At 49.1% G+C, this 16,919-nt stretch overlaps 1 protein-coding gene across 1 annotated transcript in view; it reads left to right on the top strand.

Moving 5' to 3' along the window:
• The window catches only part of COL13A1 (collagen type XIII alpha 1 chain), a 176,510-nt gene that overhangs the window by 142,596 nt on the left and 16,995 nt on the right, over positions 1–16,919 (top strand). Inside the window, exons 31-36 of the mRNA XM_012558384.1 lie at positions 2,630–2,671; positions 3,981–4,007; positions 4,842–4,922; positions 11,283–11,336; positions 12,625–12,678; positions 13,758–13,793. Coding sequence (XP_012413838.1) covers positions 2,630–2,671; positions 3,981–4,007; positions 4,842–4,922; positions 11,283–11,336; positions 12,625–12,678; positions 13,758–13,793 — 294 coding nt within the window. The remainder of the gene's footprint in view (positions 1–2,629; positions 2,672–3,980; positions 4,008–4,841; positions 4,923–11,282; positions 11,337–12,624; positions 12,679–13,757; positions 13,794–16,919) is intronic.

Genomic DNA, 16,919 nt, shown 5'->3' with positions numbered 1-16,919 from the left:
CTGCCATGTTCCAGGCCCGGTTCTGGAGTCTGGAGAGAGGAAAATAAGTAGAACTGCCCCTGTGCAGCTCCTGATTGTGGTGGCGGTTATCCAACTCCATATGTGCGTTAAAGAGCATAGAGCTGTCCTGAGTAATGGGCACTGGAGTGGCAGCAACTCAGGGAGTAGGGGGAGCTTCACAGAGACAGGCCATCTGAGCAGAGTTTTGAAGATGTTGTAGGAGTTTGCCTAGAAGATTCAGACGTAGGCTTTCCAGACAGAGGCACTCTTCTTTTTAGACGTGTGGGGGTGAAGGGAAGAGGAGAGAGAGAAGAGTGGAGTGAGAGATAGGATGGAGGCAAGATTTTCATAGCGTGAGAGAGAATCGGGCATATTTGTGGGCTTGAGGGAGAACACCAGGAAAGCAGCAGACATCAAGGGTCCATGAGGGAGAGGATGTAAGCTGAGAGGATCTGGGGCCCAGGTGCCTCCTCCAAGTGCAGGAAGGGACCACCAAGCCTTCTCAGTCCCAGCGAGGTCCCTCGGCCCTGGTTGCACATTAATGTCATCAAGTCCCATCTGAATCTTGTAAAATAGACCTGTTTATATAACACATATGTTGTTATTAATGTTAGGTGCCATCAAGTCGATTTCAACTTACAGTGACAGAGTAGAACTGCCCTGTAGGGTTTTCTAGGCTGTACTTTTTATGAGAGCAGATCGCCAGGTCTTTCTCCCACGTAGCCATTGGGTGAGTTCCAACCGCCAACGTTTCCGTTAGCCACCAGGGCTCCTTAATCTATGTTACTTATGTAGAAATTGATAGTGTCCTAAAGAAATTATCCTACCTTCAAAAAAAGCATTAGACACAAAGATGTTTCTCCCAGAAGTAAAGTAAAAATTAGAAATAGTCTACATTCCTAGCAAGAAGAAAATGATTAAATAACTTATAGTAATAATACTAAGAGTAAGAATAGTCATCATGCTTGAGATCTTTTCATTTGCCAAGCTCTGCTCAAAGCCCTTGCTAGTACCTAGGTGGTAACTAATTTTCATTCTACTCAAATAACGCATCGCTATTAAAAGGAGGCTTGTGAGAAACATACAAAACACGGAAAAAATGGGTTTCATGTTAAGCAAAAAGGAGCAGAGAACCAAACCACATCTATAATATCGTCATAAGTGTATACATATGTTCAAATACAATTTATGCATCAAAAAACAACAGAAGGAAGTAAAGCAGAATATTAGCAATACTTATCCGCTAGGTAGACTAAGTGATTGAGACTTTTTCCTTCTTTCAATTTTTTTTTTAATTTAGAAAACATTTTAATGCATCTGCATTTCTTTTTAATTTTTTAAATTATTGTTGTTGTTGTTAGGGGCCATTGAGTCAGTTCCAACTCATAGCGATCCTATGTATAACAAAACGAAACACTGCCCGGTCCTATGCCATCCTCACAATCGTTGCTATGTTTGAGCCCATTGTTGTAGCCACTGTGTCAATCCACCCAGTAAAATTGAATTTGGGGTAAAGTATACAGTTCTATGAATTTTAAAATACATAGAGATTTATATAACCACCACCACAATCAGGATATATGTATTACTTTTTTATATATAAAAAAAATAAACTTTTCTTTTAAGAAGGAAGTTTCCAAAGATTTAGTTCCCCAACGAGGAGACTATAGCATTATGGAACTGAAAAGTCTGAGTTCAAGGGATGTTAGTATCCACCTGTCTGTCCAGTGCAGGAACTCCCTCTGTGGTGGCCTGACAGACGGGCCCCTGCCTGGGCACTATCCAGGGGATTCTATCCCTGGGTAGACAAGGCACTGAGGAGAGCCCCAAAGCCAAGGTGGGGTGAACAGGTCAGAAAGGAGCAGGTGGGTTTCCTTCCTGCCTCTTGGGTGGCCAACTATAGACAATGGATGTCCATCTTCACCAAAGACAGGGATTTTGTAGAGAACAAGAGAGCCCTGGGCTCCTCCGTCTTCCTTGTCCATCTGAATCTCTTCTACTAACATAGCTCTAGTTCCTCTTGCCCTGCCCTCAAGCAAGATAGAGTCCAACAGTCCCTGTCCATCTGTTACAAACCTGGGGGACTGGAGGAATGTTCTTCAGAAACATCTCAGCCTCCCTGCATTCCGCTTAACCAGTCTCTGCTCCTCTAAGCCAGGGTCTCAAATTCAAGTGCCTTCAAGGGCCAGGCAAACAACAGATAAATGCAAGAGGTCCAGGTTAAAGACAACAGGGAGCAGTAGAGACTAGGGTGAACCAGTGATCTCCTGCTTCATGTAGAGGGGAAAACCTAATCAGCTCCAGCTCATTGTTGCTATGTATGAACAAGAGCCTAGGATTGCCAGAGGTCCTGGTTTTTTGAAGAAAATCTGGAAAACAGATGTTTGGGGGACATTTCTGGGTAACATTTTTTTTTCGATGTTGTGCGGGCCAATAGGATTCCATGAGTTTCTGACCTTTTCTAGCCCTTAGTTTGGGAGACAGTGTGCTGGGGAGTAACTGATTGACCACTGCTGGACAGTCCTGTCCTCCTCTGGACTTGCAGTCCCAGCTGGGCCCCGGCCGTGTAAGGAGGAAAGACACTGAGTGTAACAGGGAGCAGGCTGACCATCTCCCCTTTGGCTTCCAGGTTTCTGGGCCACCAGGGCCAGAGGGCCCTCCTGGACCTCCGGTAAGTTTGGATGACTTTTCAGCATTTCATTTCACCGTGGTTAGGTCTCTAATGTCACTTCCCCACGGCAGTCACTGGGCTCAACCTCAGTCACTATTACCTTCTCCTCCCAGTGCGGGAGGGGGATTCTCATATATAAACCCCTCCCTTCTCCTCCTCCCGCCCATGTTAAACAGGCACCATCCAGTTACACCAGGGACCCTGGCAGTGCCCAGTTCCCTGGCAACACTTGGACGGAATGCCAGGCCCCAAGGTCTGGTCCTACCACCTGCAGGAGTCACTTCGTCACCGGTTCTGCCCAACATTTAACTCTTGGCCATTAGACATCTGTTACCCTTCCTCCTTCCTGCAGTCAGCTGGCAGGATGACTAGGATTAGAATAGAAATGACCCATTTATACCCAGCCTCGCTGGATGGTTACCAATGGTAAGACAACTCCTTTAAAGGGGCCCTTTGCTTACACCTCGTGAGCACCCAAGCATCCTAACCCAACAGATGCTGATATGTGCCTCTGTGGATTCACTGTGTCAGCCACTGTCATTGGTAGAAATAATAGTAGTAGTAAGGATGATGTTGTTGTTAGCTGCCATCGAGTCAGCCCCCAGCTCATGGCGACCCCATGCACAACAGAACGAGACACTGCCTGGTCTCGCACCATCCCCATGATCAGCTGTGGATCAGACTCTTGTGATGCATAGGGTTTTCACTGGCTGGTTTTCAGAAGTAGGCCACCAGGCCTTTCCTCCTAGTCACCTTAGTCTGGAAGCGCCACTGAAACCTGTTCAGCATCATAGCAACACATAAGCCTCCGCTAACAGAAGGGTGGTGGCTGCACATGAAGTGTATTGGCCAGGAATCAAACCCAGGTCTCCTGCATGGAAGGCGAGAATTCTGTCACTGAACCACCACTGCCCTCTAGTAGTTACGATAGACAACACTTATTGAAACTTACTTTGTGCCAGACACTGTTTAAGTACTGTGCATATATTAGTTAATTTATGCTATGTTACCTCCGAGTCCCCTTCATGAGACTCTGGGTTAGTGTGGGGGCCACAGAGAGATCCTCTGTCTGTCGCTGCCTGGAGGAAGCTGGCTCAGACTCCCAGCTTCGGATCAATCAGAGTCTTTCCCTGCAGCTCCCACCCTGGGAAGCCCCCATAGCATTCCCTGCCACCTGTCTGGGGCAGGGACCCCAGACCAGCCTCTATACCCGAAGCCCTTGCTCTTTTGCGGCCCAATGTGTGGACAAGGAAGTTGATTTAACTAGAAAATGCAGTTCTAATGCACCCTGTTTTGATTCCATATGCAGGGCCTCCAAGGTGTTCCTGGACCAAAGGTAAGAAGAGATCATGTGACAGGTGCAAGGGGGTGGGGTAGAGGCTGGGTCAGAGGGAAAGAGCTTCCGAGGCAGGTGGTCCCACTGATCCTCATCCCCAGATGGAATCATGTGGGCTCCATCAGGGCAGAATGAGCTCCTGTGGTCCCTTTAACACCTGTCATTGGCATTTGGCATGCTTTGGATTCAGAGTTTTCCCATCCATCAATCAACTCCACAGAGTGACAGGTTAGATTCTTAGCAAAAGAAGAAAGCTCTTTCCCATCTAACTTGCTCCAGGCCCTTCATTCACCGAAGTATAAGTGGGAGACAGAGAGCTGGGCTGTGGCTCTCCCCATCTTCCCCCAAGCATTTCAAAGGGATAAGGGGCTGGAGGCTGCTGGTATGGCACGGCCTTTGCCCCCTGCCCTTGACTCTTCAAGGGATCATAGGACAGTTTCTTCTCCCAACTACTTTGGGGTCCTCAGAGCTCTGATGGTGGCATTCGGGCATCGCCAGCTGATCTCTGCAGGGTCCCAGTTCTCCTGCAGGTGGTCAGGTCCTCCTCACCTGTGCCAAAGCCTGACCTGGCACCGCCCTGTGGGCTTGTCCCCACTCCGCCCATCCCTCCTTCCTTTGGGGACCTCAAAGTGACTGCAGGGATACTGCAGGAGAACTGCGGTGGAGCCAGGCTAAGAATTCAGGGGTTCTCGGAGTCCCCAGCCAGCCACCCCTGGACGACCCACCTCTACCTCTTCCCTCCTCTATCTGCCCCACCTCTCCACCCCAGAATGTAAAAATGAGTTGTCTGGGAGAAACTCTTCCCATGATCTTCCCCCTCTGTCTTTCCTTCAGGGGGAAGCAGGACTAGATGGAGCAAAAGGAGAGAAGGGTGTCCAGGGAGAAAAAGGAGACCGAGGTCCTCTGGGATTGCCCGTAAGTATCTTAGACCCAGCGGTGTCTCAGACCAGACTGCTGTGAGGAACCCAGGGGGTCCAGGAGCCTGGGTGGTCCTGACAGGACTGGGGATGCTGGGCAGGGACCTGGGAGAAGCTGCTAAAGTTCTCAGCATTCCAGCTCCATGTGGTGGTGTTTTCCAACCTGAGCGAGACCATAGGCTCTAATTCTCTCACTGAGGGCCCCTCTGGACCAGGCCCTGGCCTAGGCTCAGGGGGAATGCAAAGCTCAATAAGACAGGGTCCTCGCCCCCAAGGAACACCCAGCTAGAAATCCAGAAGTGGCCTGAGAACAGTGTCAGACTCTGCTTGCACCTGATTCAAAGGTAATAAAAATCTGCCTTGTGGGGGCCAAGCTGGGATGGCTTGGGAGCAAAGGGACAATAGGACATTCTCCATCTGTCTCCTCTTTTTCCCAGAGGGACCCCAGAGAACCCCTGCTCTCTGCTCCTAAGCACTGGTCACAGCAGACAAGCTTGTAAAGGGTCAGATCCTTTGGTCCCAGCAGGCTAAGTCACTGAGATCCTGGGTTCCCGGTGATCTCTGGCTGCAGCTGCCTAGGGCTGGAGGTACCAACTCAGAGGCAGGTGCTGTTTAGAAGGTATCCACATTTCCAGGTGTGGGGGCTAGGTGATCCCTTTACCCCAAGCTCCAGCGGGCTGATGGTCTCTCCACTCCCTCACCTGTGTCCAGGTGAGCAAATCCCACCACCTATCTTTGGAGTCCTGGGCTCCATCCTCCCTCCCACCCCACTGAGGTTGGAAACTGTTTTTCAAGAGCTGGAGAAGATTGTAGCGATCCATCTAATCATTTTACTGATGAGCCCACAGAAGAAAGCTAGTCACCTGAGGTCACATGAGAAGTCTGTGGCCAAGCCAGGCCAGAGGCTGCAGACTCACAAAGGGGCTCTCTCCAATAGCTTGAGCTTCCTCTGTCCCGGGCTGAAGTCCAGTTCCCACCCCAGGAAGCTGTCAAGAGCCAGGGGAACAATGGGAAGCCCAATTACCCTAGCTTGGCAGAGCTTGAAGGTCTTGTTAATATAATCACAGCAACCAAACAGCAAAAGCAAAGGTATAATTACACCCTCATTAATGCAGCAAATGTCGGAATATTTAAGAAGCTGATTCGCTTGACAGACTACAGAAAACTGATGACTTTAGCAGACATTTTCCCATGTCTTAAGCTGTGTCCGGAATGATTAAGAACTCCTTACTATTAAAAGAGCCTTCCTGCCCCCACTCAACCACAAATCTCTCCTTGTCCACCTTCATGACCCCAATCACCCTGATGAACACTGGAGAAATCAGTCAGGGGTTGAAATTCAAATACCATGGAGGCCAAGTAGGTAATATAAACAAGAAACATGCCAGTGGAAAAAGACAAAGTGCCCTGTCTTTTATTTTCCAGCTTTTGATAGAGACATGGGTACAGAGAAATACTTCTTTTCCAGCTTAAGAAAACAACAGAACAAGCATATTCATAAACGGCAATTAACATGGACTTCAGGGAGACAGTAGTGAGTGGTGAGGACTGTGGTGCTGTGGAGAAGACCATGTGTCCCTTCTTAAGGGGAACAGCCCCTTCTCAGCTTAGCTGACTGTTGCCTTGGAGAAATGGGGGCTCAGTATTTCTGGATCTTCCCATTTTTTCAAGGGAAGCTGGAAATTTGGCGTTTTATGTGAAATCGCCTCACTTTCTAACAGACTGTGCAAGATATTTCAATGATCCACTTGTGGCCTGAAATTTTCCAGTTTGTGCCCTCTGTTCTAGAAGTCTCAAGAAAACTCAGTATTAATGCTGCACAGACCAAAAACAAAAAAACATTTACTATCGAGTCAGCTCCAACTCATGATGACCCCACGTGTGTCAGAGCAGAACTGTGCTCCATAGGGTTTTCAAGGCTGTGACCTTTCAGAAGCAGATCACCAGGCCTTTGTTCCAAGGTACCTATGGGTGGGTTTGAACTGCCAACCTTATCATTAGTAGTCAAGCACTTAACCATTTGCCCCACCCAGGGACTCCTGCATATAGACACAGCATGTGGATATTTAGCTAAAGTTCTGTTTTTAGGCTTCACCTGGAGGTTTCATTGGTGGCAGCCTGTTTTTCCAGAAATATCCTCATGAGTTTCCCTTATTTGACCTACAGAAGTAGTTCTTGACTCTGGCTGGGAACATTTTAAAATACCACTACCCAGGCCCCACTCGTAGAAGCTCTGATTAAAATGGTCTAGGGTGGGGCCCAGGCATCTGTACTATTTAACATCTCCCTGAGAGATTCGAATACGCAGCCAAGTTTGAGAACCATAGCTTTCAGGCTGGTAAGTCAAAGTCAGTTCAAAAATTTAAAAAAAAGAAAAAGAAAACCAAACCCACTACCGTCAAGTCGATTCTGACTCAGTCCAAGAATTAGGTGGTCCTAAAATGGAGAATTGAGTCCCTCTGGAATAGTTATATCCAACACCCTTTCCTCAGGAGGAAGCAGCTCCCTTCTGTCCCTCTCCTGGGTGCTTTCTCCCACCTTTACAATCCTGAAGCCGACACTCATGTCTGAGGCCCAGTTGGAGGCAGTGTTCAAGAACCTAGTCCTTACTGAGCTAGAGTGGCCCCCCTGCCTTCTCCCTGGCTCGGCACATTGGAATCATGGGAAATTTTCATCCTGGCCTTTCCAGGTGGCTTGCAGGGAGAGCTTCTTCACCCAGCATTGGACTAAGAGCTTCCATTGCTGACATATATGATGCTGGGCAGCAAGGAGTGAGGACAGTGGAGAGAGAGCGGTCTTTAAGCTTTTTACCTGCCTACCAGTTTGCTCCCAAGAATACACGGCTTTAGACCTCTGTCCCAGTCAACTGCCCTCAAAGCCTTTTTCTATAAAAGACCCCTTACCTGGCAGCATATGAATGGATTGAGTGGGTGTTGAGTTTGCAAACTGTAAAATGCCAGAGAAATGCCAGGCATCATTAGTATCATTCAAGAGCCAACTCCTCCCACCCAGCTGAAGTAGAAGTAGGCCAGCCTCTGCCCTGGTTTCAAAACCAGGTGCTATAACTCAGTGCGGGCCTCTTGGGGATCCCCCAGCCTGGTCTGGTGTCATCAGGTCTGCAAAAGAGGCCAAGGAGACCATCCTCACCCAGGTCCCACCCTCCACATCAGCATGCTCCTGGGAAGGAAGCACCAGACCTAGTTCCACATGTGTCTCCATGACTCATTGCCTGTATCCCCTTCCCCAGAACACAGGGGCCCCTTGGGAGAGGGATTCTGAGAGGGGAGAGGGTGTGTGGAGATCAGAACAGCCATCGAGTGGTCTCCACCCCAACCTGCTCGGCTGCAGGCCACCCTGTACTCGGTGTCTCCATGTTTTCGTTGATGTCCATGTAAATACCATCACCTGTCCTCCCAAGCTTACTTCTCCCGTTTTGTTTGATTACCAGCATTTATGTCTGTCCAGAGTCACTGCTTCACTCACCTCTTCCCTCCCCATTCCTTTTTTTTCCCTCCCGTTCCTCCCTTCCCCTTCTTTTGGTCAAACTGTTCCCTTCGTCCAGGGAGCTTCAGGTTTGGACGGCAGGCCTGGGCCACCGGTGAGTGTCACTTCTCCATTACCCCTCACTCCACCCCGTCCCCACCCCCGGCCTGTGATACCTCTTGTTTGTTCCACTGTGGCCTTGTTTTCCCAGTGAGTCAAGCCTTATCCCACCACTGACACCAGAAAGCTGTAGTCCATGCTCAGTTCAGAAGTGCTTATTCAGGCCTCTTGAACAAAGACGTCTGACCTTAGTCTCAATTCGCCTGTGTAAGTTTGTGTCCAGGGACCTCCAACCTGACTACCAAGCTACTGGGTGTGGGCCACTTCAGCAGCACTAACCCCATTCTGGAAGGAATGCTGAGTTCAGCCTGGAAGCCCAGCCCTGGGGGTTTGGGCCATGACCCGTCCCCACCAAACACAACAATGTCTATATGTGCCCGTCATGCTGTGTTGTCTTCATGCTGTGAGCTCTGTTCATCTCCTGTCTGCCCATGAGGGCTTCCTACTCCTCTGCAGCCACCAGTCTGGTGTGTATTGGGGTGGGGACAACATTGAAGAGTGCAGGCAGGTGTAGCATTTAGGAGCATAGTGGCCAGTCCCAGGTCAGTGTTTTTTGAACGTATTCTAACCACACTTGTCACTGTCTAGAGCACCATAGCAACCCAATATCAGAGCAAATGAGTCAGGTCCCCTCTTTCTCCATACGTCCTGTTTCCAAAAAACAGGCATCATACTGCTCTTGACTAGAGAACACCTGGCCTGTCTTCTCGTGACAAACAACTGAAGCACCAGTGGAAAGCTTCCTTCCCCTCCACCTCATAGTCACCCTCCCTGAGGGCCCCATGAGGTCTGCAGGACAGTGGTGCCCCTGGCTGTCACACAATTCCTGATGAAGTCCATCACGTACCATGGCGTTGGGACCACTGAGGCTGGTCTTCCCCACCTGCTAACCAGGGCTGAATGTGTGCCCAACGCCTTCCAGCTGGCGAGTGCCATTCTGCACTTGCAGGATGCTTCTGAGGCCATGTAAGATGAGGTTCTAATAAGGCTGCTGGAGTGATACTCGGAGGAGAAGAGAATTTGCAAGGGCTTGTTCATGGAGGGGAGGACATCCACACAGGGCACAGGGAACTATTAAAGCACAACTGGAACAGGCCTTCCCTGGGGCCCTGGAGGTGGGCCTCAGAACTGATGTCAACAGAAGCCTAGCACTTTCAGAAGCAGGAGGAACCAAGAAGAGTGACCTTACTCCCAGCTTCATCCTCCTGAGTACCTGTTCGGTGTCCTCATAAAGAAAAGGAGACCAAGGCTTTGAGAGGGAATGTGATTTGCCCAAGATGACAGGTCTTTTCAGAGCCTCTCTCCACCATATGCATTTATGGAGCTGGCCCATAGACTCCTATGTATGGAGAACATACCCATTTTCCAGGTATTGTTACAGCTTTACTCTTTCAACATAGTCCCTCTCCTTCCATCCTCTCTCACCTAGGATACCTTTCCCAGGTGGCCTGTCAGGGCCAGGGGCATGATCTGTGTTGACACAGTGCCCAATATTTGGCATGGATTCTTTTATTTAAACGTGGCAGCAGCCTAGGAGGTGGGCACCAACATTATCATCCTCATTTTACCGAATAGAAAATTGACCCTCAGAGAAGCTAAGCAACTCGTCCAATATCACACAGCATGTCACCCTTCGAGGCAGGGTTTGAAGCCAGCCAGCTGACTCCAGAGTCCCGTTCTTAACCATCACCCCTGATCTGGCTTCATTCATTTTCTGATGAGCTCTTGTCATTGATGCCCATAAGTTTTTGCTCTTCCCTTATAGTTGCTGAAGGGGCACCAAGAACATTCAATTGCTCTTTTTTTTTCCCCATGTAAAGTAAATCAGCATTTTCCCACTTGCTTCACTTCTTACAGACATGCTCAGAGCACCGGGAACCGCCCACAGGTCCAACCCCACATCCTCACATCCTTATCTGAGTAGGAAATACCAACACTGAGGCAAAACACTAGCAGGCTCAGAAATAGAGACTTTATCTAGTCAGGCTGTAAATTGGGAGCCAGGAGAAGAGGTTTAATTATGCCCTAGCAAGTCCTGCTCCGTCTCTAAGCAACACGGCTCCCGCCGCCCCCAGCTCCCCTGCAGACCTGAGTTAGGAGTGTTTATAACCCACCTTCCTGCCAGGCTAGTGTCAGTGCAACACCCAAGGCATACTAATTAACTCTCCCATCCAGCCTGCTCCGCAGGGCCAGGAGCTGGGGAGAGAAGGCCCCAGCTAGAGGCTGAAGGCTAGGGATGGGGGTCTGCGTAGCGGTGGGTGGGGGTGGGCGGTGGCTGAATGACCCTGTCTCTCGCCTGCCTCTGTGTGTGCATCTGCATCGGTCTCTGTGGCTGTGTGCATCTGCGTCGGTCTCTGTGGCATGAAGACCTTCCCGCTGCATGTGGAGCTGTGCCAGCCAAGGGGTGCCAGCCCTGGCCCCCACCTCTGGGAGGGGGTCAACTCCCTCTCAGGTGCTTCTGGGAGCAAACTAAGCAACCATTCTCCTACCGTTTTCAGCCTTGGCAAGCTTGGTTGTGAAGTGAAAGAGTTTTATTCCAAGAATCTGGCCGTGAGGCAGTGGGGAGGCGCTCTCTTCCCCAAGGCCCTCAAACCCAAACAGGAACATGGCCCAGTTGACTGGCTGCCCTGGCCGAGCCTGGCCTCGCCAACCCTGAAAACTGGGCCTCTGGGCCTTCCTCATCTCCAGCCTTGGGCGGGCTCCCAGGCTCCCCCGGCCTCAGGACCCTCACCTTTGCTGTCTTTAAACTTCACAGGGTACTCCAGGACCAATTGGAGTTCCAGGCCCGGCAGGACCAAAGGGCGAGAGGGTGAGTGTCACCGAGCGAGGAGCCTGGGCAAACAGGAGGAAGGGGCAGCCCTCCTTCCTCAACCTCAGGCCCTGCAGTCCTGGTGCCTGGGACCCAACACAGTTACTGCATCAGCCTCAAGTCACAGCCACCATCCCTTCCTTGAAGGCAGAGCAAATTCCTTCACTCATCCCTTCTCCTAGTGATCCTCACAACAGCCTGTGGGAGGGAACTGCAGGCCGGGGGTAACTCCATTTTGTAGCTGTGAGTGGACAGAGACCTGGAAAGATCTAGAAAATGGAAGCTGTCTCCACCTCAGCTTCTGGTCACCCAGCGTCAGTTTTGGGACTCAGAGTCTGACAAGGCTCAGGCACTGTTGTCACCGGGACACTCCTAAACTTTGTTATAAGGATCTAGAGAAACAGCATGGAACTGAGGGCCAGGTGATGTTTGGAAAAATCTGAGGAACATCAAGAAGTTGGAGGCCAGTGACTTGTCTTGGGTCCCACTATTACTGGCCATATGACCTTGGCTACTGGTCACATAACTCTCTGCATGTGCTCTAGCCCCACATGGTGTAGGTGGATACAAAGGTGAGGGTGGATTGTGTTGGCTCAGTGGCGGCAGGAGAGCTGAATGTCGTTTCTGCTCAGCTCTTCCCCCGGTCTCTCCATGTTCAGGGCTTAGGGTGGCTGAAGGACCAGCGAGGGTGTGGGGTCTTTGAGTGCATCTGTTCGTTGAGCTCTGTGCCACGAGCAGCTCTCCTCCATGCTCATCTGCCCATCTGTCTCAGGGGATGCTGCGGGAGACATGGCCACCTCTGTAGAGTGGGCAGGGTGGAAAGCTTCTGAAGGGAGCATAGAGTTCTCTGAGGTCACAGCTGACTGGGAAAACCAGGATTGGCTTCTCTGAGGATGTGACACTTGAGGGGAGCTTCAAAGAAAACATAAAAGTTCTCTTTCTCTTTTGTTTATCCCTGTCTTTCTTGTCCACCACCATTTCCTGCTCCCTGTTCTCCTCCCCGGCTTGTGCTTCAGGCCAGCCTGTACCCCCAGGACACTGCTCAGCCCTTCTGCTGTGCCTGGGGGCGTAGGATCTGGGCGGCTGCAGGGAGAGTAAGAAGGGGTTTCCAAGCCTGCTCGCTGGGCCAGAGCACCACCAGCCACACCCCACCCTCTGCACAGTCTTGCTTCCCCACTGGCTCCTTTGGGGAGCTGGAGAAATTTCTGCTGTTTTCTAAAAATAGGAAATGGCTGATGGAAGGTAGTTATCATGTCAGGAGGCTCATGATTTCCTTCTCCTGTTTCAGGGCAGCAAAGGTGACCCTGGGATGACAGGACCAACAGGGGCAGCTGGGCTTCCTGTAAGTCTCCTGGAATCAGGGTTTCTCTTCTTCCCCTCCTCCAACAGAAGCATTGTCAAAACAGAAAACCTAGAGCTTTGAACAACAAATCTGGGGCCAAATGAGAACTCTCATATCTATGACAGAGGGAGCTGCCCACAGCCAAATAGTCGATGCAGTAGAACTTTCTGCTGGTCACTGTTTGGAGCAAAACGCCAGGATGCATGGCCCCTGTTGTAGCAAATCCTCAGCCATGTAGACTATCTGCTGTAACAGCCACGTCTGGGGCCCTTTCCACCATAAGCTTCTGTGTTAGCTGCAGCAGGAGCTCACAGATAAACATGCCCATAACTCAAGGAGCTTCAGATCCTTGGCAGTGGCAGAATCAAACCCAAATCCCTGTAATACAATAAGATGCTTCATGACAGAGCACTTCTCCCAAGGGAGCTGGGCCTCAAACAATAGATTGGATTTCCATTTGCAGCATGTTTTCCCATTGCTTTGTTAAAAAAGTTCATTGTCTGCCCAACAGAGCCACAACTGTGGTTTCCCATCCACTTGAAGGCTTATACATCTGTGGTAGGTTGCCCAGGCAGTGTTCTTTGGGCTACATAGGCAACTACAGGCAAGTATTTGCCTTGCATTCATTCATCCCCCCTAGCTGAAGAAGTGGATGGTATTTTGCACCTTGAAAAGAGGGTCTGAGAAGCTGTTGAATCCTTTTCCCAATGAGAACCTGGCAGGATAGCAATGTGGACTTTCTTCTGCTGGGAGAATTCACTGCTCCCCAACCATGTCCTTGACCCCACCACTCATCAGCATAAATGATAGTGGAAGACCATGACCACAGGCTGGGACGTTGGCTATGGACAAGAATCAAAACTCTGTCCCTGGCTTTGCCCATAACTCATCATTTGTCTCTAGGTCAGGTTACTTAAGCAATTTTCTCCTTTGGCCCCTTCCTCTAAAATGCAGACAGTTAAACCTGTCTGCAGTGAATTCAGCATCAGTAAATTGCTTTATGAGCCTTGGAAGGAAGGCCTTTCTGACCGTCCTGTGTTTTCTCATGAGTGTGTCTCCATTTCTCTGATTTATTGCAGGGTTTACACGGACCACCTGGAGACAAAGGAAGCCGGGTGAGTCGGAGCCCTCGCACCTTTGCTCTGGCTGCTAATGTCCTCATGATATGGTGGAATGATCAATTGGGGATTCTTGACCCAACATGGCAAATAGTTTTTCCTGAAAAATCATCCAAAATTAAAAGTTTCACAGTGAAAGTCTTCATATGTGGCAGGCAGGAGCCTGGGGCCTACTCCTGAAATTGAAGCATGTATTTTTCCACATGACAAGAGGAGACGGCATCCCTCGGTGGCCATCAGACTAACACAGCCATGCAGGAACTAGAGTCCCGTGTTCAACTTTCACTATGTTGCCCTGAGAATGGGCCCCAAATGATATCTTTAAATCCATCATTAACTAGTCCTAGCCTCCTAAAACTTAGTTTTGCCAGGCATTCCAGGCCACTGGTGAGAAAGAAAATAAATTCCATTTCCGAGAACAAGCACACAGCTGCTGTAAGCAGCCAACCCTTTACAAAAAAATATTACAGCCATTATTTCTCTTGGAAAGAGTTGGCAGGACTGTGAAATGAATGGCGCCTTCCTGGGTCCCTTGCTTTCCCTTGGGCTCCCACCATCTTCAACAGGACACATTTATTGAATGTCCTGGACCCACAGCCGCGTGGTGGTACACAACACATGCTGTGGCCTTCGTCATTGGGACCCAGCAGGGATAAGTTAGCTACATCTGACTGCGAGATGACCTTTGAGTTCCTTTCTAGAATGTCTCTTTCATCTGTTGCTTCATCACAGTCATACTCAGAGTGAGGCACATGCTCCCTCGAGGCCCAAGAGGGTCTTCTAGGACCTTAGAGTTCTAGAGAAGGAATGGGAGGAACAGATGGAGAAATGAGGCCCAGATGGATGATAAACATACTGAGGTCCCACAGAGAGTCAGAGGCAGAGCAGGTGGCTCCTAGGACCCAGATCTTCTGGCTGGTCTTTGAACATCAATACAATGTTCATGAGTAGAAGTACAAGAATCTATATGTTTATATCTAGCTCCAATTAATTCCATTCCCTTCAATTTAAGACACATCTATTGAGCACTCTGACATTCCTGAATACTCCTCACGGACAGCTGGCCAAAAGCAGTTCAATTTGTCCCATATATTCCATAAACTAAGACGGAGCAGGGAGAGCTATCCCTACCAGAGTGTCCCATGGGAAGACCAAGTTTTGAAAGCACTGTAATAAAAAGATCTGCTTCCAGAAATGTGGCCAGGCTTTTTTAAAGCAGGCTGGAAAACCCACCTTAGTGTGACATTCAAGAATTTAGGCCTCAAACAATTGATCATTCCACCTTAATTGGTTTATTAACCTCCCTTCTAACGAGCTCTGGTTTTCTTCATTAGATTTAACATTTTAAAAACCTGTCTCTTAAGACTTTTTCAGTTGGCTTGAGGCACAAACCACTTGAAGGCTGTAAAAGCAGTCCTTCAAGTGAGGGTCATTGAGTTGTTCTGGAGGTGAAGGTGGTGAAGGCCAAGTGTCCTTGTCACAGATGGAGGGGGGCATGGAGGCTGGCGGCTTTGTTTCTTAAGGAACCAAGTTTCTTGAATGTGCCAGTGACGCCCCTGGAATCAGTGAGAAAATATTTATTCTCCACTTCTCCTTTCCTAACGTCTACTTTCCCCCAGCCCATTGTATAAACTAGGAGTATGTCATGTAATAGAAGTCAAGTCCAGAAAACAAGAAAGTTGCGTGAACCTTCTTCTGAGGGCACCAGAAAGAACCAGTTGACATGCTCCAAAGAGCAGGCTTTTCATCCAGCGGATTTGACTCTCAGGATGTCAGAAGATCCTGTAAGAGTCTCTGCTAAATCTTGCCTCCTCATTTAGACCTTTTTATTTCACCAGCCCTAACAGAGTTTCAGGGGAGAAGTGTGAGGACTTGGTATTAGGGTTTCCAAAACAAAGAAAGGCTTGGCCCAAGCCAAGGCAGGGCGTTGCCATGGAAAATCTGCTCCTGCTGCTGGAAGTTCAGAGTGTTGACACTTTGATCAAGGTGAAACACCAGAAGTGGCTTAGACAACATTTTGATTGGAAGTGTTGTTGTTGCTTGTAACAGGTGAAGCTAGAGGTGTTCAAAGCTCCCTTCACTCCCACCTAGGTTTTGGAGGGCAGCTCCTATAGGGTAGCTCCCAAACTCTGCTACAAATCATGCCCTGGGGACCCCCATCAGAGAGGCTCCCAGTGAGTGCACCACAAGCTGTTTGTCCTTAGAGTGAACCAAGACACAACCTGTATATTATACTTCTCATGGAGGGCCAGGAATTGGAGGAGAAACTGGAATACATGGCCAATTGCCTCCGTGAACAACTACCTCCTTTGCCACGAGACGAGAACTGGATGGTGCCTGCTCCCAATACTGAACCGTTTGATCGAAGATTCTATAGAAGAATCCTGATCAAAAGGGGGCAGGGAATATGGAACAGAACTTCAAATTATCACGGGATCCAGACTTTCTGAAGCCGTTGAGGCTGGATGATCCCCTGTGGAAATCTTTAAACCCTAAGCGTTAACCGAAACTATCCCTTGAAATCATCTTTTTTTTTTAAAAAAAAAAAAAAGAAAGTGTGCTTCTCCAATGAGTTTCTGTTTATGGTGATGGAAAATTTGGCAACAATTAATGGTGATGGTTGCACAACATGATTAATGTAATTGATATCACTATATTGTACACCTGAAAAATATTGAATTGGCAAATGTTGTGTTACATATATTTTTACAACATTAAAAAAAAAAAGTATACTTCTCCATGTCCCGCCAGAGGCTGGTCTTCAAGCCTCTGTCCAGTTCCTGGAAGGTGAAGGGTCCTCACAGTGGGCAAAGCTCAGAGCCTAAAACAGGGAGGTTTCTAAGAGGAAGACACCCGTGCCAGTGGAAAGAATGTTTTGCCCTTGCCACTAAGGGCAGTGCCCTTGCGTCTAAGCAGCTCTCTGTGAATTTGGCCCAGGTGCCATTTTTAGGATGAAAACTCAATCAAAGGATAAAGGGTGGCGTGCATGTAGCAATTTGGTCATCAGGAAAATTGGGGAGGACCACAGTGAGTGATGTTACAGCAGAGCTGCCTACAAGCCAGCTGAAAAGGCCTGAGTGCCTTGCAGAGAGACGAATTTACTACCCTACCTTCTGAGATGTT

This window comes from Trichechus manatus, unplaced genomic scaffold (assembly GCF_000243295.1).
Source record: "Trichechus manatus latirostris isolate Lorelei unplaced genomic scaffold, TriManLat1.0 scaffold00163, whole genome shotgun sequence".
Classification (NCBI taxonomy): domain Eukaryota; kingdom Metazoa; phylum Chordata; class Mammalia; order Sirenia; family Trichechidae; genus Trichechus; species Trichechus manatus.
Note: the sequence above shows the minus strand (reverse complement) of the source record. Positions and strands in the feature narration are given on the sequence as shown.